Source organism: Crinia signifera, chromosome 1 (genome assembly GCF_055691185.1).
Source record: "Crinia signifera chromosome 1, ASM5569118v1, whole genome shotgun sequence".
Classification (NCBI taxonomy): Eukaryota; Metazoa; Chordata; class Amphibia; order Anura; family Myobatrachidae; genus Crinia; species Crinia signifera.
Genome location: NC_139217.1, coordinates 351,813,499 through 351,839,335, shown reverse-complemented (window position 1 = coordinate 351,839,335; position 25,837 = coordinate 351,813,499). Strand labels below are relative to the sequence as shown.

The 25,837-nt window shown below is 44.2% G+C and overlaps 2 protein-coding genes across 6 annotated transcripts in view; one reads left to right on the top strand and one right to left on the bottom strand.

Annotated features, from left to right (window-relative positions):
• PISD (phosphatidylserine decarboxylase) lies at positions 1-24,939 on the top strand. 4 transcript variants are annotated; one of them, XM_083147821.1, is made up of 8 exons: positions 1-135; positions 313-371; positions 1,216-1,391; positions 17,163-17,399; positions 17,869-18,007; positions 18,270-18,404; positions 19,111-19,271; positions 24,098-24,939. In XM_083147821.1, exons 1-8 carry the CDS (start codon positions 86-88, stop codon positions 24,320-24,322), a joined length of 1,182 nt encoding a protein of 393 aa, XP_083003947.1. In that variant the 5' UTR covers positions 1-85; the 3' UTR covers positions 24,323-24,939. The 4 variants fall into 4 exon arrangements, with proteins under 4 accessions (XP_083003947.1, XP_083003956.1, XP_083003940.1 ...); XM_083147830.1 differs by lacking the exons at positions 1-135; positions 313-371 and adding an exon at positions 10,579-10,744 and having other exon boundaries at positions 1,222-1,391; XM_083147814.1 differs by lacking the exons at positions 1-135; positions 313-371; positions 1,216-1,391 and adding exons at positions 9,076-9,547; positions 10,579-10,744.
• SFI1 (SFI1 centrin binding protein) overlaps positions 24,449-25,837 on the bottom strand; it is a 40,831-nt gene continuing 39,442 nt past the window's right edge. For both annotated transcript variants that reach the window (XM_083147791.1, XM_083147801.1), the window contains exon 32: positions 24,449-25,087. In XM_083147791.1, the coding sequence (XP_083003917.1) occupies positions 24,959-25,087 (129 nt within the window). In that variant the 3' untranslated portion in view covers positions 24,449-24,958. The remainder of the gene's footprint in view (positions 25,088-25,837) is intronic.

The window sequence follows — 25,837 nt, the reverse complement described above, 5'->3', positions numbered from 1 at the left end:
AGAATCGGGTTCGAAGCGTGCAATTGGCTGAGAGCTCGGCACACGGCACTTGTTCATCTTTCTTGCGGATACTAGCAAGGAGAAGATGGCGCTGCTCATGTGGAGGGTGTGCGGCTCCCGGTGTAAACTGAGCAGGTAATATGGCACTAATGCTGCTGTCAGCCGCTGTATGCGGGATACAGGCAGAACCATGCATGTGTGTGATGTAGGGTCGGTTCACAGTACTGTAGTGGGAGCGGTTTATGTCTTTTCTCCCCGTGTCCTCCGCAGTAGTGCCCTGGTGACTTACCCTGCGTGTGTTTCTGTTTCTAGGTTCTTGGAGGGAGGACGTTTACTCCAGAACGATGTCTATGCGAGGACCCTCCACTCCAGTGAGTGTTCACTTAAATGTTTCCCTATAGATAGCTGAGAGTCGGTAAATCGAGTCTTCCTGTGAGGCTGTGACAGTCAGGAGCGTGTTTCCACTGATGGTGACTGGTGACCCTGACACACATGCAAGTTAACAGTGTGTGTCTGTATTCTTGTGTGAACCTCCACTCTTGCTTGCAACCCTCCTTCTACCCTCCTCTCCCATGGGTGACCCTTCTGTACTTTTCCTCACCCTCCTCTCCCATGGGTGACCCTTCTGTACTTTTCCTCACCCTCCTCTCCCATGGGTGACCCTTCTGTACTTTTCCTCACCCTCCTCTCCCATGGGTGACCCTTCTGTACTTTTCCTCACCCTCCTCTCCCATGGGTGACCCTTCTGTACTTTTCCTCACCCTCCTCTCCCATGGGTGACCCTTCTGTACTTTTCCTCACCCTCCTCTCCCATGGGTGACCCTTCTGTACTTTTCCTCACCCTCCTCTCCCATGGGTGACCCTTTTTGTACTTTTCCTCACCCGTGGCCTGGGTGACCCTTTTTGTACTTTTCCTCACCCGTGGCCTGGGTGACCCTTTTTGTACTTTTCCTCACCCGTGGCCTGGGTGACGCTTTTTGTACTTTTCCTCACCCGTGGCCTGGGTGACGCTTTTTGTACTTTTCCTCACCCGTGGCCTGGGTGACGCTTTTTTTACTTTTCCTCACCCCGTGGCCTGGGTGACGCTTTTTGTACTTTTCCTCACCCGTGGCCTGGGTGACCCTTTTTTGTACGTTTTTTCGCCCTCCTCACCCGTGGCCTTCATGACCCTTCTGCACCTCTGTGTAACCCATTGCTGTTCTGTTTTTTTCACAGATGGAAGAAAACTACATGCTGCATCTACTGCTGTGGGTCTCAAGTTCAGGCCGCTTTATGTGTTGCTGGGGACAGGCGGAGGCTATGCTGGTTACAAACAGTATGAGAATTACAAGGTTCATCGTTTGGAGAAACTAGGCATAGATGTTCCTCCAAAAGTGGCTTACACCTGGGAGGTAGGAATGGCAACATATACTGCATGTAATTGTTGTTCTAGATCCATAATTAGATGTCTTTCAGCCATGTTACTTGTGTGATATGGCAAAGCTAAAAATTCCAAATCCATGAAATGTGGTGCTTTTGAGGCACCATACAAATATGATTATATTTCTGTTGTCTTCTGTGTTTAAACTATGTATAGTTCATTAATAATTTTAGGGAAGACCTTCATAGCTTAAATCATGTTCGCTGATTGCTTCCTAAACAAAAAAGTTATTGATAGAAAAAGTAGCATATCAAAAATTAAGATTCATTACACAGGTAGATTTATTTAGCCACAAGGTTCTGAGAGAACTTTGCACACTTATACCCTGTTTTGACAGAATTGTCTGAAAATTCCAGCATTTGAATGCCGGGTCATTTTTCCAGTTCCATTGTGGCCCCATTTACACTGCAAAGCAAATTACAGGGTCAAGCAAATCTACCTGGTAATTTGCAGTTTAACACAGGACCTTTGCTTTTATGAAAGAGTCAACCCAAGTTATTATTCCCGGGTCCTTGACCCTGCTTTATTCTTGGGTTGACCCTTTCACACAAGAAAAGGTCACGTTTTCAAGGCAAATTACTGGATAAAAATGCTTGACCTTTTTAATTTTCTTTGCAGTGTAACACAGATTCAATTGTGGGTGGGAAATTTGTTTCATGCACCTCCTGATTTTTCATAAAATAGTTAATTTAAAGAAAAATCACCTGATTTATCCTGGTGGTACTCCCCCCACCAAGGACTAATGAAGCAATTGGAAGTTTCCTAATTAGTCAGTCTGTAAATACTTGCCCTCTGAAGCGGTGTCTGCCTCATCCAGTGTTGAGAGCCAAGTCTCCTGTAGTGGTGACTATGTACGAGGGTTTGTTTGTGAAGTGTAGTGAAAAACAAAAATCACATTTTGTTGGGGAAAAAAAAAAAACTTGATCCAACGAGTTTTCAATTTTTGAATGCTGTCGGGAAAAGTAGGGTGTCTCAGCTCATTGATGGTGTTGATGACTACTAAATTTGCTCCCACCAAGCCAGATTTTAATAATTGGATACAGGAAGAAGTCACTTGGGCCAAATGCAGGGAATTCATATTCATCAATGTACTTTTTTTTTTTTTTTTAGATCACACTGATAGAAACAAATTCTAATTTTATCGTACCACTAGCTGAGGTACCCGGAGTTGCTTAGGTTTGGTTATGCAATTAGCAGTACTTTATTCTTTTGTTTTAAGCTTAAAACAAGACTTAAAAAAATATATATAGTTATGTTAACAGTATTATACTGCCATACCACTGTCTGAACTGCAGTACTTTGGGATGCGGTTATGATGCCGGCGGTCGATATCTCAGCGGATAAGCTGATGTTGGAAGAATCCTGACATTCGCCATATTGATTATAAATAACCTGGGGTGATCGTAGCTTTAGTCTGGGAGGGAAAGGGGAGGGGGGATAGGAAGGGAGGCAAGGGTTTGGCAGCACAATGGGGGTTAAGGAAGAACGGAAAGAATTTAGGGTTGGGGAGGGGGGGGGGGGGGGTCTGTAAGGGTGAGAGGGTAGACCGTTGCTTTCCCTCACGGTCATTAGACCATGACTCGTGTTGGTTGTACGATGACGTGGCTGATGTCAACATGATCACATTTCTGCATCTAAAGCGCACGTCTGCAGCTGAAATCGCAAACTTGTCGATGTGAATAGTGATAGCATTATGTCATGGAAACAGACGAGCAGTGATCCAGCAGCTGAGCACCTCCATCACAGATGACAATGTGTGCCTCTTTGAATTACTTTATTTAGGAGGATTTTTTTTTTCTATGTCTTTGCGTACCGTTGGAAAAAAATCCTTAGACAAGTATGGGGACTATGTAACATAATGATCTGTGCCAAGGCCATACTACTGATTTATACATATATGTACAGTATGAGTTAAATACATTTCTACAATCTTGGTCTTGTTACGATCTTTATTGAACCACCAATGTGTCTCTAAAGGTGGCCATACACTTGTGCACCTTCTCCCCTTTAAGCCGCCATCCAGCTTTCTGGGCAGCAGGATTACATATGATACACCGTATGTAGTCTTTTTTTGCATACAATGGGGTGTATTCAATGCCTTTGGCGAGCAGTGTTGATAGATCGGCGTCACAGTTCGTGGATCGGTATTCACAGTATTCAACTGTCATATACATGCGATTTGGATGCTTTTTATGCTACTTATAACAGTGATCGCTAAAAAGTGACTAACTTGCATGTAGTATATGGGCATCTTAATAAAATCCATATTTTTAATCAAAAATCAAAGCTTTGTTTGTCATATTTAATGAAACAGCCCTTGCAGTTCTTTTCTGATTCAACAGAATATTTTAAATAAAGCAAAGAAAAATGTCAGACAAATGATGGAACCCTAACTTAATATTTTGTTGCACAATCTTTAGAGGCAGTCACTGCATTCATGCGATTTGTGTATCCCTCAATGAAATGTATGCACTTTTTATTGTCCTGATTTGTGACCTGTCTAGAATTCGTGTCACTAATGGAGTCTGGGGGAGTCGGACAGAAGCTAGAAGGCTCAATGTAGGTTTTTCACATGAGTTTAATATTTATGTTGGATACGCAAACCAGGTAGTTCAATAACTGAAATACTTGATGAAGGAATAGTTGTAATAAAGGTCTGGGCCTTGGAATATTTCCCAATCTGAAAAGCTGGATGCTGGGGTGTGCTGCAGAATCAGCTACACAGTTCTTATGTCCAACTTGTGGAATATGAAGCTATACCAGCATGCACAAGATACTCAATGTTATCTGCTGGGATGTGCAGTGCCTGCTGCTTGGTATACACTGGTGCAGGCTGAGGTGCTGGGTTGCAGAGCAGTACCAGCCACAGGATACGCACGGTACAGAGACTGGAATATGGAGCAGCACCAGCTAGTCAAGATACTGAGGGGAAGTTTTATTAAGGCCGGTGAAGTGAAAGTGTCTTATACTTTATCATCAGCCACGAATTGTATTTTTTTTTTTTAAACCCAGCCTGTAAAGCTGGCCATACATCTACACATTTATTGTCAGATCTGACTGGTTGGAACAAAAACCTGGTAATATTAAAATTATTATTTTTTTTGCCAGTTTTCCAGTATTTCGAAGCAAATGTCAACTGTCATTTTCTCTCATCCATTACCAGGAATTTGTTCCAACCAGCCAGATCGGACAATAATTCTGTAGATGTATGGCAAGCTTAACTTGACACTTAGAAGATGATTGGCCAGTGATAAAGTACCAGCCATTTTATCACTTCACTAAGCTTAATAAATCTGCCCCAGAGACACAGGTACTGTGATACGGAGCAGTACCAGCTAGTCATGATACCGAGACACAGATACTGTGATACAGGGGTAGATTTATTAAGCTAGGTGAAGTGATAAAGTGACTGGTTTTTATCACCGGCCAATTGGCTCATACCTGTCATTTTTCAAACCAAGCCTGTAACTTCACAGTTTGGAGCTGCTTGGCCGGTGATAAAAAAAAAAAACCCAGACATTTTATCACTTCACCAAGCTTAATAAATCTGCCCAACAGAGCAGTACCAGCTAGTCATGATACTGAGACATGGGTACTATGATACGGAGTAGTACCAGCAGGTCATGATACTGAGACATAGGCCCTGTGATACAGAGCAGTACCAGCTAGTCCTGATACTGAGACATGGGTACTGTGATACGTAGTAGTCTTCACTCTAGGATTCTTTTAGGGCAGGGTGCTGACCACCGAGCAGGGCACATTTTTCAATCGGGAGGGAACATTTTTCAATCGGGAGGGCAATCCCCCCCCCCCCCCCCTTCCCCGACACACACGCCCTAGACAAAATGCTCACAGTAGCACCTTAGACAAAGTCACCAGTAGTGCCATGCTGCCAGTATAATTGACACAGGTATAATGCCCCCCAGCAGTGACACACATGCAGTTTCCCTGCAACACTCACCGCCCCGGCTTGGCCTCTTCGGCTGCGGCCTCCTTATTGAGAGGAGAAGCCGAGATCACTTCCCCCATCACTGCATGACCACCCAGCTGCCATTTGAAATATGGCGCCAGCTCCTGAGCCTGGTAGCCAATCACTGACCCCACCTTCTGGCACCCATGCTCTGATTCGTGGGAGGTGGTGCATTTAAAATGTAGAAAATACCTGCAGTCGGCTGAGCCAGAGCCAGATTAAGCCCCCGGGGTGCCCCCCCAGCTCTGCCCCACACTTCCTAACAGTACCGGCAACAAGCAGCATGGGCTGGTCTCATGCACAGTAGTCTGTAATTGCTGATTGCCCAGGGAGAGGGGCACATGGCCTGAGGCAGGCAAAGAAGGAATTATTGCATTACATTAGTGATCTCCAGGACGAGCTACTATCGGAGACCCAACCAACAGTGCAAATAAATAAATATTTATTAATTGGAGCTGGACGCAAATTAAACTTACTAAGGTCACTCCTCCCTTTACAGAAAACAAAAACATTTTCCCCTAAAGTAAAAAAATGTATATTATATCCCCCACAATAACCCACATATTTCCTTCAAATAAAAAATAAACTGCAAGAAAACTAAGATGTTACATAACTCCCCATGTCACACACAGCAGCATCACAGACTACTATGCAGGAAAGTACAGCTACTTCCTGCATCCAAATCGTTAACGGGACAGTAACAAATCGCTGAACAGGACAAGGGAAGAGTGAGGGTATACCTGAGGAATGCAGGCTGCCCCTGCTAAAGTCACAGCTCTGATCACATAGTGCACATCACATTGATCAATGCTTTCACTTTTGAACTTGCTGCCTCTTGCTCTCTCGAGTCCCAGCTGTTCAGGACCCTCACACGTACCTTTATGAAGCAGATGTCCTGGGCAACTTTCTACGTATATGTGCTGCTGCTCTCAGCCTCCCATTGTCTCACTGAGCCCATCTCTGCTGCTGCATCATAACAGCAGGACAAGGCAAAACTGAAGGGGATCTAGCCTCTACCCGAGTGAGAAAGCAGACGCTCAGTAGTAGTGAGCGGCGCGTCAGGGGGGAGGAGGTATGCTTCCTGGAAAAGCTGACAGCCGCTCATAGGTGAGCAGCCTGTAAACGCGGCTATGGACTCTGGAGACTGCAGGGCTGAGTGGAGTATCCACACGCTGCCGCGCTCAGCAGTGTACACTCAGCGGGCGAGTAATAGAAGCGCGGCGAGGGACAGTCATTTCTCAGCGCATATTAACTCCGCAGGGCGGGCAAAAAGGGGCAGGGTGGAATTCAGCAGCTTTTAAAGGGGCAGGACGCAGCGCCCTGCAAAATAAGCCTAGCGGGAACACTAGAGCAGTACCAGCTAGTCATGATACTGAGACATGGGTACTGTGGTACGGAGCAGTACCAGCTAGTCATGATACTGAGACACGGGTACTGTGGTACGGAGCAGTACCAGCTAGTCATGATACTGAGACACGGGTACTGTGGTACGGAGCAGTACCAGCTAGTCATGATACGGAGACACGGGTACTGTGGTACGGAGCAGTACCAGCTAGTCATGATACGGAGACACGGGTACTGTGGTACGGAGCAGTACCAGCTAGTCATGATACGGAGACACGGGTACTGTGGTACGGAGCAGTACCAGCTAGTCATGATACGGAGACACGGGTACTGTGGTACGGAGCAGTACCAGCTAGTCATGATACGGAGACACGGGTACTGTGGTACGGAGCAGTACCAGCTAGTCATGATACGGAGACACGGGTACTGTGGTACGGAGCAGTACCAGCTAGTCATGATACGGAGACACGGGTACTGTGGTACGGAGCAGTACCAGCTAGTCATGATACGGAGATACGGGTTCTGTGGTACGGAGCAGTACCAGCTAGTCGTGATACTGATACACAGATACTGTGATATTGAGCAGTACCAGCTAGTCATGATACTGAGAGACAGGGAACTGTGATACAGAGCAGTACCAGCTAGTCATGATACTGAGACACGGGTTCTGTGGTATGGGAGCATCAGTATGTGTTAACCAGGAAGATGTAGGTGGAGATGGTCAGTCTCCACCTTATGGTATGCTGTCGACAGTCAATAGGTGGGCCATTATTGGTCGACATGAGTTTTCCTGTTTTTATTCTTCAGAAAATGTGTTTTAATTTATTTTCCATACTTTACTATCCAAGTGGACATAGGGGGAGAATTTAATAGTGTGCCAAGCAAAGCTGGTACACTTACTGCGTCCATATCGACATAGGTTGTCAAATACACACACGTGAACTTTTTGTATGTTCGCATATTACTCGCTTCAACCTAAGCCATGTAATTTGAAGGTAAAATGACTTGTGCAAAATGTCAAAGTATTTCTACCCATTGTGAATCAGCTTCTGCTAGCTCTCCTCTCTAATATAGGCCATGGGCAGCCTGTCCATCTACTGTGTCTGGTGTACAAGTAGACTGACAGCGTTTGTCAGTTACAGATGTCCCCTGTAGTGCTTTCAGCAAAAAAAAATATATATATATATATATATATATATATATATATATATTATATTATATTATATTATATTATATTATATTATATTATATTATATTATATTATATTATATTATATTATATTATATTATATTATATTATATTATATTATATTATATTATATTATATTATATTATATTATATTATATTATATTTATATATATATATATATATATATATATATATATATATATATATATATATATATATATATATATATATATATATATATATATATATATTCTGGAAATAATGGTTTTCAAAATAATTTGGATAAGGGATACTTAATCTGTATATAAAAAAAATTATTGTTATACATATTAATGTTTACAAAGTCTGTATTTTTATTTTTTCAAGCTCTAAAGGTGTGTACACACGGGGGCGATATGCCGTGCTATGCGAGTCCCGATGCAATCAGATCGCATTGGGACTCGCATCTCACGGCGTGTATGGAGTGGCACAATTTGGACTATATAGTGCAGTTCTGCACTATATAGTCTTGGCTGCCCCCTCTATTTCACTGCCGATTTGCGCTCACACGGGAGCGTGCATTGGGCTCGCAAGCCCTAAAAAAGCATGTGATATGGCTTCCGATGTTCACTATATCGGCAACATCGGAAGCCATATCTTACAGTCTGTACACACTATAAGTCTCTTTCATTGTAGAAAAGTTGATGGCTTTAAAACTATTTGCACTAGCTTCAAAGAGCTCCGTATTTGTTGTCAGTCAGCAGCGGTGAAAAGTGGCAAATTCCGCAAAACATGTTGGTGTGTTTTAATGTACGTTTAAGCTTTATGGCTAGGAAAAACTAGGCAAGCAAGGCTACTATTTTAGTAGCCTTTCTTATAATACTAGGTGAAAACAGTGCATTGAATGTTTGCAAACTGTTGGACACCGCTGCTAGCATACCAGCATATAGCAGATTTGTAACAAATTCTTAGCTGATATTTTGCACATCTCTCAGATGTTGGCACTCAAAGGGTTAATATAATACATTTTGAAGCATGCTGCACAGAAATGTTTTTACATTTATGACAGACGAAGCAGTTTTGTAATGACGTGTTTGGCTTGTGTGCTGGGTAACCTTTTGCGGCACCTTGCTAGTAATAATAGTAATTATCATGAATTACTATTATTACTAGCAAGGTGCCGCAAAAGGTTAGTTGTATTAGCATGCCTTTTCATCTGAATGGAATAGTTATTGATGCTGTACAGCAATCAGACTGACTAACCCTCAGCTGCTGATGAGGAGGAGGAGGAGGAGGAGACGAAAGATAGCATCCTGCTTATTACAGAGTGTTAATCTGTGTCGTCACCTGTGTCGTCACATCCTCCACAAGAGGCAGAGGCAGAGAAAGAACAGCGGCCTCAGCCCTGATGATGTGTCTGTCACAGAGGGGCCAGCTCACCCTGGACATACACTTGAGGAGATGGTGAGATGCCGGAAACCTTTAATCAACCCTCCAGTCTCCAGATGTAACCTGCGCAAAGTGAAGCTTAATGTCCGCAGAACGCGAGCAGCCAGTGGTGTTAGCTCGGCCAGGGAGGAACCATCAGACCCCTCCGAACCAGCAAACCCTATCAATAGCTCTTCCAGCAGACGGGCACGCTTCAGGTACTCTCAGTGTGCAGGTCAGCCGAGACAGGGAAGGACAGGGAGAGTATACAGTGGCTAAGCTTTTGTTTGGCCTAATTAGTCAAAAGCTCCTTATGTATTCAGTGGTGTGAGGGGGAGGGAAAGAATGATGCTACTGTGTGGCCAGTCAGGCAGAAAAAGCAGCTGGCTCAGCATGTGCAGGGTGAATGAGGTACCGGGCCTGAAAGGAATGTGTCTCTGGAAGGGATGGATGGGGAAAAAGGCAGCAATGCACGGATTGGTCCATGGCTGTCTGCAGTGAAGGGGGGGGAGTGAGAGGCGGCCCTGGTTTCTGGGTACCTCACATTCTGGATGCCGGCAATGAATAAGATCTGAAGCCGAGTATCCTTATGCTTCAGTAAGTCAGAGTTGGTTCCTTGTTCTTCTGAAAGTGCTCTAAATACAGATGCATACATATCGTACTTTGTCCTTATGTGGTCGGTATTGCTGAGGATGGTTGTATGCATTGTGTGAATGGGTATTGTAGCTGCTTTACGGTTTGCCTTGGATATGAGGAAGGACGCTCTGTAGAGCTTAGGAAATCTGCTGTGTGTCAGGGATAATTTGATGAGCTGTGCATTTGTGTCATGTGATCATGGCAGAAAACTTTAACAGCTTGTGATTGCTTCAGATTCCCAGAGCACAGAAGTGTATCAGGTATGATATAGCTTTGATTTAAGGAATGTAGGAATAGATTGAAAATTACTCCTTTTTGTGAAGCCTAAACATTTATGTTCTCTTTAGTTTCTTTTGTTTTTAGAAATGATTTATAGGTCTTCAAGTTAGAGATGATTAAACGCCCACAGTGTCTAAATATTCCTTACAGAGGCTGTTGTATGCAAGGGCCCTTGGTTACGATATCTGTTTAGTAATGTGTACTGCAAGTCTGTGGTGTAAGCTGGTTTCCTGTTCAGTGACCCTCAGGGTTAGTGTAGGCTGTGCACATGCCACAGATGAGGCAGGTCCTTGGTCCTTGCAGGATCTCTTGACACTTATGTCTGGTCCCACAGGTTGCAGTTCCCTCAGCTGGCTCTGAGACGGAGGTTGGGGCAGCTGACCTGTATGTCTAGGTCAGCCCTGAAACTGCGTTCCTGGCCTCTCACAATCCTTTATTACCTCTTACCATTTGCTGCACTTAGGCCCTTGGCTAGAGTGGGATGGCGGCCTTCCAGCAGGGTAAGTGTCCCCATACTTACTAATCACACTGTAACCTTTCTAAGGACTGGGGCATGTTAGTTATGTTTCTTGTATTTATTTACTTACTACGGTGTATAAAATGTGTGCGTGTATATAGAATTGTAATACACGTGTGGTATTCTATAGCATGTCAGAACCAAACCCTATAATACACCTATGGGTACTTGTGAGTTATCCGGGCGCCCGATTTCTAAATCGGGTCGGATCGGGACATCGCATCGCATGCGACCATCGGATGCGATGCGATGCGATGACCCGATTTTTCCATAGGAATCAATGTTAAAATGGACTGAGTCCATTTTAACATGGAATTCAATGGGAAAAAGGGGTCCTTTTCATACCCCTACTATCCAAGTGGGCATGGAGTTGGATATAAACCTGTGGCGAGCGTAGCGAGCCACCGAGCCCGAAGCGTGGCGAGCGGACACGGAATACCGTCCCCTCGCGGGGCTCGCTTCGCTCGCCACGCTTCGGGCTCGGTGGCTCGCTACGCTCGCCACAGGTTTATATCCAACTCCATGCCCACTTGGATAGTAGGGGTATGAAAAGGACCCCTTTTTCCCATTGAATTCCATGTTAAAATGGACTCAGTCCATTTTAACATTGATTCCTATGGAAAAATCGGGTCATCGCATCCGATGGTCGCATGCGATGCGATATCGCATCGCATCGCATCTGATTGTATGCCTTAACTTAAGGCATACAATCAAAAAATCGGGCGCCCAGATAACTCACAAGTACCCACCTATGTGTGTACACCTAAGCACTGTGCATGCAGTCATCTATGTTAATTGTCTATAATTCATAGGAATTAAGAGGACAGTTATGGAGTGGTAATAATAGCGTGCCATAGCAACCATTTATACGTAGCAGCTGATTGGTTACCACAGCACACTTCTCCACTCTTATCACTGCATCATGCATCTACCCAAATTACCCATAACCCATAATGCACAGCTCATTATGGGACAATGGGGGTTATTCAGACCTGATTGCATGGCTGTGAATTCACAGGCTGGACGATTAATGATAGACTGCGTATGGATCGTAGCACCCGTGATAAAATCATGCTAGTTTTTTTATTGATTACTCGCCATACGCAAGCCAGAGTTTGGGAGTGTCAGGTAAAACGCAGACATGCCCAGACATGCCCGAGCATTTTTAGGGGAAGTCGAGTGATGTCCGCTCTGACCAAACCTCTATCGCAGCTGCCGAGTAAGGCTGGGGCCACACACTGCAGGACCCGTTTGGTCAGAAGGAGCCTGTGTGTGTGTGTGTGTGTGTGTGGTCACACAGCATTCTGTCCGGATCCGGCCGTTGCTGACCAGATTTCAAGAGGCACACAGCCAGGCACTGCTATACTGTGAACACATTCAAATGTATGTGTTGTTCTTAAAATGCAGTCGTCCCGCTAGCATGCTGCGGTAGGATCCACCAGCTGCCGCACTGATGCGTATGTATTGGCAGCTGCATAGGAGCCATTGTAATGGCTCCTACCAGCCCAGCTGGTCCTGCTTGATCACTATCTCTGGCCCTAGCCTAAGTCTTGGGTACGCACAGACTGCACACAATGTGAAAATCGTTTGATGTGAGCGGCTTGCGAATGGATTTGCTGCTATTCGCTGATCCAGATCATTTAGCGAGTCCTGCTAAGGAATACGCAGACCTGGACAGAATGGAATTTTAGTCTGGTGTGGCGGCAATATACCTGATCGCGGGGCTCTGCAATGTAGCAGAGCATCGATCAGGTCTGAATAACCCCCGCTATACTATGATTAGGAAGTACTATCCTTTAGTCACACTTTATTGTATTGTTCAATGTCTTGTTGGGGTCTTGTTGGGGTGGACGACTATCAATATTTGTGTTGTGTACTAATAGAAATATTTATTAAAACTTAATTCAATTATACATTACATGTCTTGTGCTATGAAATATTCAAACCTCCTAGGGGGTGATAATACAACAATCAAATATTCTAATATGATCAGTGATATTCTATATCCTTGGGTCCGCCCTCTCTCCTGCACTACCCCTCACCCTGCACCCCTTCTCTTGCACACACTGCTCTCCTACCCCTCTCCCTGCACCAAATCCCCTGTACACACTGCTCTCCGAACACTACCCCTCACCCTGCACACACTGCTTTTCTACTAACCCTCATCCTGTACCCCTCTCGTGCATACACTGCTCTCCTACACTACCCCTCACTCTCCTGCATACACTGCTCTCCTGCACTACCCCTCACCCTTCACCCCTTCTCTTGCACACACTGCTCTCCTACCCCTCTCCCTGCACCAAATCCCCTGTACACACTGCTCTCCGAACACTACCCCTCACCCTGCACACACTGTTTTTCTACTAACCATCATCCTGTACCCCTCTCGTGCATACACTGCTCTCCTACACTACCCCTCACTCTCCTGCATGCACTGCTCTCCTGCACTACCCCTCTCCCTGCACTGAGTCTCCTGTACACACTGCTCTCCTACACTACCCCTCTCCCTGCACAGAGTCTCCTGCATACACTGCTCTCCTACACTACCTAGCTCACCTCAATGTCTGTCAACACAAGCTAAAGCCAAAATATTTGGGGGGAAAAATTGTGACAAACTCATGTCATCCTTTGCCATGTCGACCTATTTTTTTGTGTAGACCGTTTGACTATGTTGAGCCCATGGTGTTGACCTATTGACAGTCGGCCATCCGTATACCCTCCTACACTACTATTTACCTTGCTCCCCCTCAGCCATTTTTTTCCATTGCAACTGAAAATATCAATTCTGTGTGCAATGCTTATTTGCCTTTTTTTATACTGTTTGCAAACCTTTATTTGTCTCCTAATAATCGCATACAGCTGTTAACAAACACTACTGCAATCTTATTTTCTTTTTTTTTTTTTTGTGTTAGAGAAGAGAACCAAAATAGCACAAAGAAAGGGATAACTGGATTCAGTTAATAAGGATTAGAAAGTGTCTGTGATACCAGTCCTTAGTTGCTGGTGGATTTCCATGTTACAGGCCATGTTACAGGGATAACAGCCATTGCTTCATTATTGGATTTATAGATCATGGCGATGTTATGTTTTTGAATCGTTCTCTTCCCAGGATGTTTCAGTTAATTGCACTAGTGTAGTGTTTGATATGGGTGCAGGTTCACATTTTCTATCTGGGAGCTCTTCCTGTCTAGTGTGGTATGAACAAATTCCCCCTCTTACCCATCAGCTAGCTGACAGAGGTTTCACCAAGCACTGATTTGTGAGGCTACAACTTACCGGACAAAGGGTTTATGCACCGGGCAATTTAGATTGCTAAGAAATTAAGCATGGATTGTTCATTGCGTATACCACCAAGCGATGGCCATGCATCGCCATCGCCTGACTAGATCTTGACTAATTGTAGTCAAAATCTCGTTGGATTGCTTAGCAAGTAACTTCAGCGATCTAGAGATTTAGAGCCCCTCCCCTTGTTTCTCCCTGTGAGCCCCTCCCCTTGTTTCTCCCTGTGAGCCCCTCCCCTTGTTTCTCCCTGTGAGCCCCTCCCCTTGTTTCTCCCTGTGAGCCCCTCCCCTTGTTTCTCCCTGTGAGCCCCTCCCCTTGATCAGAAAATCACCCTAATATTTGCCTAGCACAAAAGTTTAGCATGCATCTCAATGTGTGTATGCCCCTCAGACTGATTAGGGCAGCTTTGTTCCATTGTCATCTTTAGTTTATTGGCTTGATAGCGAAGATATTCAGCATTTTATGTTTGAAACCGGGTTTCCTCCCGTCTCAAATTGATTTTTATTTATTTTTATAATGTTCATGGAATTTGTCATTTATTTTACTCCGTGAAGTGAAACAAAGTGAGGACTGTTTTGTCCAAAACCTTTTAATTGAAGCAGCAATACAGTATATACTGTATAACAAAGTAATGAAGCGAAATATATTGCATTTCCCATGGCATAAGCACACTGAGATTTAACAATATAAACATTAGAGAAATCACTGGGAACAGCGGTCATGAGTTTCTTGTATACCCATATTTCTTTTTTTTTTTTTTTTCCATAAGGGAATGACTGTAATATTGCCCATACCAGGTTCAACAGTACATACAGTAGAAGTCCTCATACACATCCTTTGTCGGTGTTCCTGGTGCCATGCATCTTGACCTGTGATGAATGTTGATCCTATGTGCAATGCAGCGCAATAACCGCTTCATAAGAGTGCACTTATTTTATATTTAATTTGCCGCATATCTAATGAATCGGTCCTGTGAAGCACATTCACTGGAAAAAGACGTGCAACTCGCTCGTTCAGGCGTCTCACACAGGATAGCATATTGAGGCTAGAGGTCGTTGAGGACATATCTGTAAATGGTTGACTAGAATGGCCTTTGCATTTCTGATAACAAATAAGGACCCCATACACTATGCAATTGGGCCTGATCTCACAAATCACATGTGTATGACATCCGATCTGATGCGTGGTCCTGTGATGTATTGCATCCGATGTGGGGGACGCCAAGAGCTTGATGAATGAAAAACCAAAAATACAACACAAATGAATAGGTGGCCGCTGAGCTCTCTCAGCCAATCAGTGGCTGCCCATTCATTTGAATAGTTTTTTTTGTATTCTCCTGCTGCCAGGCACCCTCGCATGCAATAATTGGCAGATCAAGTGCTAAATTGTATGTGAGCCCTCCCGGGGAGCTGGCAGGAAATTCTGGTATGACTTGTCCTTAAGTCCCTATAGCCCAAAACTGGAAGCCAGTGACCAGTCCCACAGACAATGGGAAAAATCTGTTTCCATTGTAAAGGCACACATGCACACTAGAAGATCCCTGCCAATGCCCATTTTGAGCAGGCATTGGCAAGTGCATTCACACTTGCTGCTGATGGTGGGAGGGAGCGACGGTCATGCTGTGGTTACAGCATGACAGTCATTAACAAGGTCTCCCTCATCCGAACATGTTTCCCGGGATTGGCTTCCATAATTTAAAAAAAAGGGAGGGTGGTCGGCCAATCACCGGAGATGGGCCGGTGAGGTGGGCGGCCACGTAGTTAAGCAGCAAGCCAGCAGGAGCTGGGCGCGTGGGCTGGCGGCGGGCGATGCTGTAATTCGCACTGCCAGGGAAGGGAGAAGCTGGCCAGCGTCTGAGCACACGCTCAGACGCTGCCCGGCATTAGACTGCGCATGCGCAGTCTAATCCCAAAATCCCGGGATTGAAATCCCGGCGTTTTAGGGGCCAAATCCCGGGATCCTGCCGATCCAGATCCCGGGATTGGCCGCCTTAGTACACACTATGTGATATTGGATTCTCTGCATTGGAGATAAAGCAGTAAGTAGGGTAAGTACAAGCCGTTACCCATGACTAATTTGACATCCACCTCAACACTGAATTTCTGTTTAGGATTCGGTGCACATTCGCCGGCATTCTCCATCCTCGCAGTCAGCCGCCAGCCCTCCCTCTCCCATATTCAACGCGTCAGGGGCTCACTGCCCCTGATGGTGAATTTTAAACCCCCTGGTGAATACAGGGGGGAGCCAGGGGGATGGTGGAAGGCAGGGAGATGGAAGCCTCCCTGCCTGCGCCGGATGCTGCACACAGCAGCAGGGAGAAAGAGGGCTGTGAGGTGGAGCGCTGCGCTGGTCACACTCGTGCATAAGTAATGAGCGGGACCCAGCGCAGTGAATATTATTGAGCTGCTCCCCGCCCCCCTGATGACGCCATGTAAAAAAAAAAAAATTAAATATATATTCATGTGCTGCAAGTACATGAATCCAAATAGCATGCCCCTTCACATAATAAAAATAAAAACCTTTATTTTAAAAGAACACATTCCAGTTCACCCTACAAAGATGGTGAATGCAAAACGGTGAAAGCAGTTCTCCATTCTAGCATTGAATATACTCTTGGCGAATTAGAGTCAAAACCCCATTGAAATACACCAGCGAGCATGAAACGGAGAACCGTCCGGCATTCACTGTTCGCTTTCGGGGGAACAGTTATCGTTGAATAGGGTGAATCAGATTTTCAGTGAAAAGACTCACCGCAGAGCGTGGAAACAGCCCAACTCGGTGAATCCAGAGCATTGAATACTGGCCTGTGACTGCATTATTTTTTGTAAAGTGATTTTTTTTTTTTATAATAGTATATTATTTACCATTGTCATCATTTTAACAATATTATATTTGCAATTTATAGTTTGCACCAAGTTCTTGCCTGTTTGGCTACTAGTGTGCAATATTGTGACTTCATGGCTGAATTATATGGGGTCGCCTGTACACCATACATTATCGGCATGAAGCAGTATTGCGGAACCCTTTAGACCTCTATATGCCAATAAAACACTAGAATAGTTTATATTTCTGTACAATTTCTTGTATGATAATTTATCCAGCACTTCCTCTGCATTTAGGTTGCCATCTACAAGTCTGTGCCAACTAGACTGCTTTCACGGGCTTGGGGACGCTTAAATCAGGTGGAGCTACCAACATGGCTGAGGAAACCAGTGTACAGTCTTTATATTTGGACTTTTGGTGTGAATATGAAGGAGGCAGCAGTAGAAGATCTGCACCAGTACCGAAACCTCAGCGAGTTCTTCCGCAGGAAACTGAAGCCACAGGCACGGCCGTTGTGCGACTCCCATTGTGTGGTATGTTGAGGATAGGTCTGCTGTGTGCAGGGCTAGGTTGTCATCAGGAAAGTTTGGTCATGCAGATAATTGCCTTTATGCTCTCAGTGCATGTGTGGCCATAACACATACACATAGTTTGCACTACTATAGTTCTATACCAGTAGTAATATCCCACTGCATGACTTATCTTTAACACTAGTTATGTGATGTTGTGTTCAGTCTAAATAGGTTTCTATATGTGTAGTTAATTATCCCTGTCATAAGCATAACTTACTTATATCAATATTACTGTGGCTGACTTGTATTTGAGCAGTGATTTTGGATTGGTGTGGCCAGGGTGTCTTCTGTTACCCACAATAGCCATTATTTTCCATGCCGTAAGGGAGTATTTTTTGTTTTTCTTTTAGTTGTTTCATTGTATATTCCATCACTTTTATATGTATATCTGCATTTGTATGATTATAATCATGTTGTCACTGTTATCTAGATCAGCCCATCTGATGGAAAGATCTTGCACTTTGGCAGAGTGAAAAACTGTGAGGTAGAGCAGGTTAAAGGCGTAACCTATTCCCTAGAATCCTTCCTAGGACCACAGACGTGGACTGAAAGCGTGCCATTCAGTAAAAGTAAGCTCAGCATTTGTGTTAGTCCATACCTTTTAAGTTTTTGGTTTGGTGAAGGTGCTGCCCCTCTCTGATCCATTATACTACTATCGGGTAGAACAGCGATGAGTTCTATTCTACGGACGGACGCCATCTGTGTGTGTGATGATGTTCAGTGTGGTGTTTTTATCTGCGATCGGAGATCTCTGCTTATTTATGTACTTGTGTACTGTCATTAAAATTCTCATAGGAGTTAATTACTGTTTTATTTCTGTTTATATTCCAGCTTCATTCCAGGACCAGCTGGTAACTCAGAAAGGAAATGAACTATATCACTGTGTGATCTATCTGGCTCCTGGTGACTATCACTGCTTTCACTCACCGACAGATTGGAATGTGTATCACCGACGCCATTTTCCAGGTAGCTGCAGTCACGCTGATATTAGCATTGAATGAGCTTCAACCTCAAAACTGAAACTAATATTGACATGTGTCCCTTCCATATGTATTATTGAAGTAACAGGGTTGGGCTTGTTGTTTGCAGGGTGACTGATGTGTCTGTTTAGGTCATGTGTGCTGCAATGTCTGTAGTGTGCTTTAACCTACATCTCTGAAAGATGTGCAAAATATTAGCTAAAAATGCCAACATCTCATATATTTGATAGATAAATTCAAATAAGTGATGTGTAAACAAAAAAAATCCTATATAAGGTAACATTACAGGTCATTATGATGAATAAAAATGTTTGCTTGCCAATTTTCACACCAATTCTGACAAACTCACTTGGCACGCAAAGGGTTAAATTTTTTTCTAGAGAGGAAGAAGTTCTGTTGCTGCACTTCGACTTCCAAAGTGGACCTGGTGAATTAATAAATGTGGTTTCCATGTTGAAGTGCAGCTCGTATCACAACAATAGCAAAGAATGATAAAATGCTGTACTCATAGCTCCCATAGGCTGGAGTATTGTGTAGGTACAGGACAAGCTTTGTGAATTGCATGCTCTGCAGGTACACAAGCTTATGTAAACTGGGAAGTATTGGTTGTGTGTGAAATTGATGTGGTAGGGGGGAGTTCCACGACTGAGGCTAGCAAAATGATGAAGTGTAAATATGTTCTGCTCCTACAGGGTCTCTTATGTCTGTGAATCCAGGAGTTGCTAAATGGATAAAAGAATTATTCTGTTACAATGAGCGAGTTGTACTCACAGGGGGCTGGAAACATGGATTCTTCTCACTCACTGCAGTTGGAGCCACAAATGTGGGATCTATACGTATATATTTTGACAGGGTAAGTATTTTTTTGAGACTATAAGTACAATTTTTAGGTATGGAGGGCCTGCATGTGGGAATATTGCTGACTTTTGGGTTTTGTTTTACATATTACAAAAAGCTATTGCAGCGTTACAATGAAGAGCCTCTGCTAAACATGTAATAAGGACAATGTGAGGGAAATTAGAAAGGTATAGGCTGAAAGTAGCATACTTGTATCTTATGTATCTTATGTGTGTACTTAGTACATCAATACTGTCCAAAAGCTTAAGTCTGGATGGGCACAAGCTTGTGGAATGTATGGCCCAGTAGAAATGTAGAGTGCTGCTTGGTGCACAGTAAAAATTGGGCTTGCTGTTTTGAGTCCTCTGTCTCACACCCCATCTCTGTTACTGGAGATTTACAAAAACACAGAAGCCCAGACAAGAGCTTTTAGGTTTTATAGAGAATATTAAGAAGCTTTGTGATTGAGCAGGAGGTGTATATGCATAATACAAAAGGATCAATCGCATCAGGGGGTATAGAGATTTAAGGTGTTCCCAATCCTCTGGCTAATCCACCTGTATTCATGGGGATACAAGGAACTGTAGGTAGAGGAGCATTGGCACCAACCGCCAGTCTCATCCAGCACAGGCTTATCCATAATATGTCACCCACCATCTGCACAGGCAGTTATTTTTTTTGGTTCCTAAGGACATATTCAGCTGTTTTTTTTTTTTTTTTTCATTTATGAGCAGTCGGTAGAGCAGCTGACGCACCACACACTCACTGACCACTTTAAGTGGACCCTGCACTAGTAGCTGGTGCACTGGCAAATGAGTCCACAACAGCAGCCAGTCTGCAGAACATGCAGCCGGGATCTGGTGCACTGTGGGGGGGAGCACAGTGGTAGTCCAGTTCTTGGCTCTGCCACTGTACCACCAGGAATATAAATTGCATGTGTTGGTGCTGTGCAGTCAGTGACAGGTCCCTGGAATCAACTATCATCTGATTTTCTCCATAACAAGTGGTGTACCCACTTATAGGCCCTTATTCAGATCTGTGCGGCCGGAGCCGCACACGGTGCTCCGGCCGCACAAACCAATCCCCGCCCACGATACGGATCGCCACGGCCGTCCGTACACGGACGGCTGGCGATCCGCAAGAAAATGGTGGGGCGTACGCCTCCACCATGGTGGGAGCTGCCCCCTGCATTCGATGGTCGGCGACCATCGAAGGCAGGGCCGCACGCCCCACCAGGTCCCGCAAGCTGAGACCACACGGACAATCGTCCGTGTGATAGCTTGTATGGGGGCTGAGAGCTGACATCCGGCGACGTCAGCTTCCCGCCCCCATCACTGGCGTCATACCCTCATTAGCATGCATACGCCCCGCGTTTGCATGGGAACGCCCATGAAACGCGGGGCGTATGCATAGGGAAATGAGGGTATGAAGCCCCTCACGCCCCTATACGCCCCCTTTGCGGCGGACGAACTACGTCTGCGGCAAATTGGGCTGCACATGCGCAGATTGACCTCTGCGCATGTGCAGACTGAAAACATCGGCGGTACGGCCGCACCGCACGATTCAGAATAAGGGCCATAGTGATCTTTGGTGCTCTGCCTTTATCTTTCCTCCTCTTCAACACTAGACAGCCATTTCCCTGCACCTGATAGACTGTAAGAATGAGAGGGACTATTCTTCTCCCTTCCCTGTGCCTCACAGCTTGGTGTCAGGTCATAGTTAGTTTTTCCAACCTTACCATTTGGTGCTTGTGTAGTGTGAAGGGGAATATATATGGTGTTTTGGGGATGTCGGTGGTCAGGACACGGGTAGCAGCATCACAAAGGAGGGAATGCTGACTGGTCAGGTAAGTATACTAACCATCACCCTAGTCCTAAGTTGATTGTAGGTCCTAACGCAGACCTGTCCTCCATGCTGGTCATCACTTAGCCACTGCTATTGGAACCTATATGAATTCAGGGGTTATACAGGTACAGGGCCTATTGCTGGTCTCCTCTATGCATCAGATGCTGGAGCTAATATTTAATCCTCCATGTTCAGGGTACAGGTGCAATGATTGCCAAATCACATTGTCCAACGTGGTGCATTAATTCCTAAACGACACATTGTACAGATCAATTGTTCTTCTGGATTAATAAGCTATAAAGGCTGGTATGGAAGAATACACACAATCTAACGCCTTTAAAATTTAGTCTAAATTAACTGGTTATATCTAAAAATTATTTGCCTGATTCTCCGACATTGTATAAAAGTTAAAAAGTATCAGAATTTTTCCAAGGCACCCCTAGGCCCCAAAAAATGGTGTTTATATGTGGTAAAGGGCAGGATTTGGTTCTGATTGTACACATTTTATGATTGACAGCCACCAGCACTAGTTTTGTCCAGAAATAATTGATCATAAATAATTTGAATTGGTCCTGGACGACCAACCAGAGGCACCCCTGCAAGTGTCCCGAGACACCCCAGGGAGCCTAGGCGCACAGTTTGGGAACCACTGGTATACTGTACTATGAGTAATAGTTGTAGTATATGTAGTGGCATTCTCTTATTACATATTCTACGTTGTGGGAGATGCAAGGTGTGACCACTGATTTCTGGAGTGTTCACTCGTCTGCCTGGGATGGTTTGCTATCTTGTTGCCACTACTGTCTGGATCTACACTGTACTAGTTCAATCCTCCCAAGCAAGTTACCATTCATATTGCAGTCTGTGTACAGGTCCATCAATATAAGGGGGGTCCTTTTCCACTAATGCATTTTGCTCCTACTGGGAGCTTTATAAAATACGTTTTACAGAGCCACAGGTGGTGCAGAAAACAAACTTGTGTCTGGGCACTGGTATTAACACCCCTGCCCTAGAATCTCACTTTCATGGAAATGTTCTGTTTGGTCATTTTTTGGATGAGAAAATTGCAGCATCTAAAACTGCAATTCTTTCTTTCCCCTCTTCTACTTAGTCTCTAATGCCGTGTTCACAGTGCGAGTGTGAACTACACGGCTTTTACCCGACATTTAAATGCGGGGAGCTGCGGTGACAGACCCCCGTTCTCACTGCTAGGCAATTTCCGGGTGAAGCAGTTCTACCCGGGAAATTTGCCTTTTGACACTTTTTTTTGCAGGGTGAACAGGACAACCCGTGTCTGTATACCCAGATCTCATACACAGGTACAAAGGGTTTTACTTGTGTATGAGATCCGAGTACGCAGACACTGGCTGTCCCGTTCAGACGGCAAAAAAAAACTGTGTTATAAGGCAAATTATCTGGTCGACATGCTAGACCAGGGAATTTGCCTTGCAGTGAGAACGGGGTAAAAAAATAAATTTGGAATACTTTTGATCTATCATTCAGGTGCCAGAATGTAATAATTTCATGGTGTCTGCATATCGAGGTTGTAGCATACTTACCTACCTGACCCTCTCCTGCAGGGAGAAAATGCTCTGTCCCTGGACTTCACTGGTAATGTATGATTGCCATCACCTGTGGGGAGGTAGGTAATTGATAACAAAGGTGTTTCACCACAGGTGATGGCAATCATACATTACCAGGGAAGCCCAGGAATTTTCTCCCTGAAGGAGAGGGTCAGGTAAGTAATCATGGGTTGTAGCTATTTGGAAATGATTGGTTAGAATTGCAAAGCTGAGAAATAGTTTCAGCGCTTGCCATTTGGTTTATTGACAATTTCCTGTAGTTGCACAAAAGTTTTGTAAATAATTGCAGCCAATATGCCTTTCCGAAGGATCACCATCATTCTTTACCTGTACAATCTACCAATGGTGGCTCAGTACCCAACCTTCAAGATAATCTTGTCATGACTATACAATTTTCATACCCCATGGTTGGCTCATAAATAGGCATAGGTCAAGCCTATCACCACAGGTGTGTTATCTAGGTACTCTGCTCAATTCTAGCTCCTAGTGAGTGTTTCTTCCAAGGGACAAGATGGTTTCCTTACAAACTCAAGTATGGCTTTAGCCCTCCTGTCTGGACAGCAGACAGCCTTTCCTGGGCCAGGATTAGATTCTCCTCATGATTGATAGTCTTCCAGGGTCACTGCACAGTACAGAAGCTCCTATGGCCATTAAAAATTCAGGAGCTCTGTGCATTTAATTAAGCGAGGATCGCTGAAAAGCAGATGGCGAGAAGTCCCCCAAACGGTGAGGTTTTCTGCTATGTGCAGCAAGCCCTGCCGCTTCCGCCTCACTGAAAAGAACCAGCGAGGTGGAAATGGTGAGTGAAGGAGGGTTGGCAGTTGAATATTGACCCGTGAGATATTAGCACTGCTCGCCATGTGGCATTGAATATACCCCTATAGCTCCAAATGAGCCTAAAAATGGATAATATATAGTTTATATCAAAAGACGTGACACTAAAATAGTCTAGTTGGTGAGTCGTGTTATTCCTTGCGCCACAACTCACTCAGTAAAGGTGGACCACAGGATAATATTAGGATCATCGATGCTATTTATCTGGTAACAAGAAAGTTACCAGATAAATAGCAATAATGGGGGAACGGTGTGTGGGGCACAGAGGTTCCCTAGTTCCAGAGGATTCCACATCACACAGCCTGCACCTATTTCTGTAACACTAGCCTCTCTGGGGTCCTACATAAGCACTGGGAAAATAGGGTGGTTACCATTTTTTCTGTGCATGTGCCTGGGAAAATAGGTCTCCAGGTAAACTGGCACATAACCCTATGTACTAAAATGCTGCCAGTCCTGCCTAGAGCAGGGAGACTGTGGAGAAACTGCACATGATGGCTTTAAAATAACATTTTACAATGGAATGAAGCTGTGGTGATTACTAAAAATAATGTATTGCTTGTTTTTTCTTTTTCCCCATTAGGATTTACAGACTAACAGTCCGCGTTACAGCAAAGGTTCTCATAACGATGTTAGCTATGTAAGTAATAATAATCAGGATGGCATTGCAATGCGGAAAGGAGAGCAGCTGGGAGAATTTAACCTTGGTTCCACCATAGTCCTGATATTTGAAGCACCGAAGGATTTCAACTTCAAACTTAAGGCTGGACAGAAAATACACTTTGGAGAGGCTGTGGGCTCACTTTAGGCCGGTTGGCAGTCTTTCCTGGCACAAGATTGAGCTAGAGGCTGTACCTACGTGTTGGTGTCTGGGGGACACCCATGTCTCTATGCAAGTTGAGCTATGTGCAAGTGCAGGACAGGGGGGGGGGGGTCATACCATACAGATCTAATCCATCCGCTATGGCTATTGCCTCTCACAACTCCTTCCTACATTCACTACGCACTTTTGTTTCCACTCCCTTCACTTTTCTATGAGGTGTGGCTGATTGCCTTAGAACTGAAGGAAAAATCAAAAGGTTTTAATGGATATGTACTGTATGTTTTAATATCAGCTGAGCTATTTATTCTTGGTGGCAGCAAGTATTGTTTTATAATAAACGTCTGTTAGTTTGAAGAGGGGTGCTGCCAACCTCAGGGAAGTGCTACGCCCATGGCAGCTGTAGCTCCCTGGTAAACCATGTGAGGGTCCATTGCCATCCCTGTTAGATAGGTAATGAAGAGTGTTGGCATATGACCAGGGCATTTCTACCTGCCCCAAGGAGCTGTAGCTCATTACTTTTATATTTATAAAAATGGGATGATCTTGCTAACAAAAGAATTCATTTAATAGCATACATTTTGAAATAAAACAAATGCAAAACAGCATACGATGGAGTCTCTCTTATTTACATATTGGCTGAACAGATAAGTCCAGCGATGCAGTGATCTCCTGGATGCGACTGACATAGTCCTGTACTTGCTTCTTCTCGGTATTTAGCTTTTGCACACGGTTTTCTATTTGCTGTTCTATCTGTGAAGGGAATATACAAATGTTACATTACTATATACACACACACACCCCATAATCCAGTGGTGTCAAACTCATGGCCCGCCAGCTGTTGTGGAAATAAACGTGCCCTGCCACAGATTTTATATACTGAATTGTTAAAATTGTGGCAGGGCATGCTGGTATCAGCTGGAGGGCTAGGAGTTTGAAATCACTGCCATAATCCATAACAGCTGGGTAAAAAAACAGTTATTTAAAAACACATTGATTTACTACATCCAAATAATTTATTAGATGAATGCAAAGTGGATTTTTATAACAACATGTTCTGAACTAGAGATGGATGCATGTCTGACTACCTCCACTTAGCACAGTAGCTCAAGGAGTACTGGTGATTAGTAGTCATAACTATTACTGTACCATCATCCCAGTTCCTAGCTACTTTCACATTGAAAGAGGTGCAAGCTTGATGATGCAATTATCAATCTATGGTGTGATTTGGCTCTGCTGCACAATGGCATGAATCACAGTGCAGCAAAGTCGTGTCTCCAAGCCCCGTCTGCCCCATTCATCCAATCATCAAAAAAAAGTACGAAAATATAATTTAAGGAAGAACAAGGTCTAGAAATGTTAAAAATTAAAGTAGCACAAATACAATTGGGTAACACAAATAACTACATTAAAACTTGTTGAATAGTAGAAGAACTTGACATAAGAAAGCAAAGATCAAAATGATTATGGTGGGTTCTTTAGACCAAAAAATACCCCATCTGG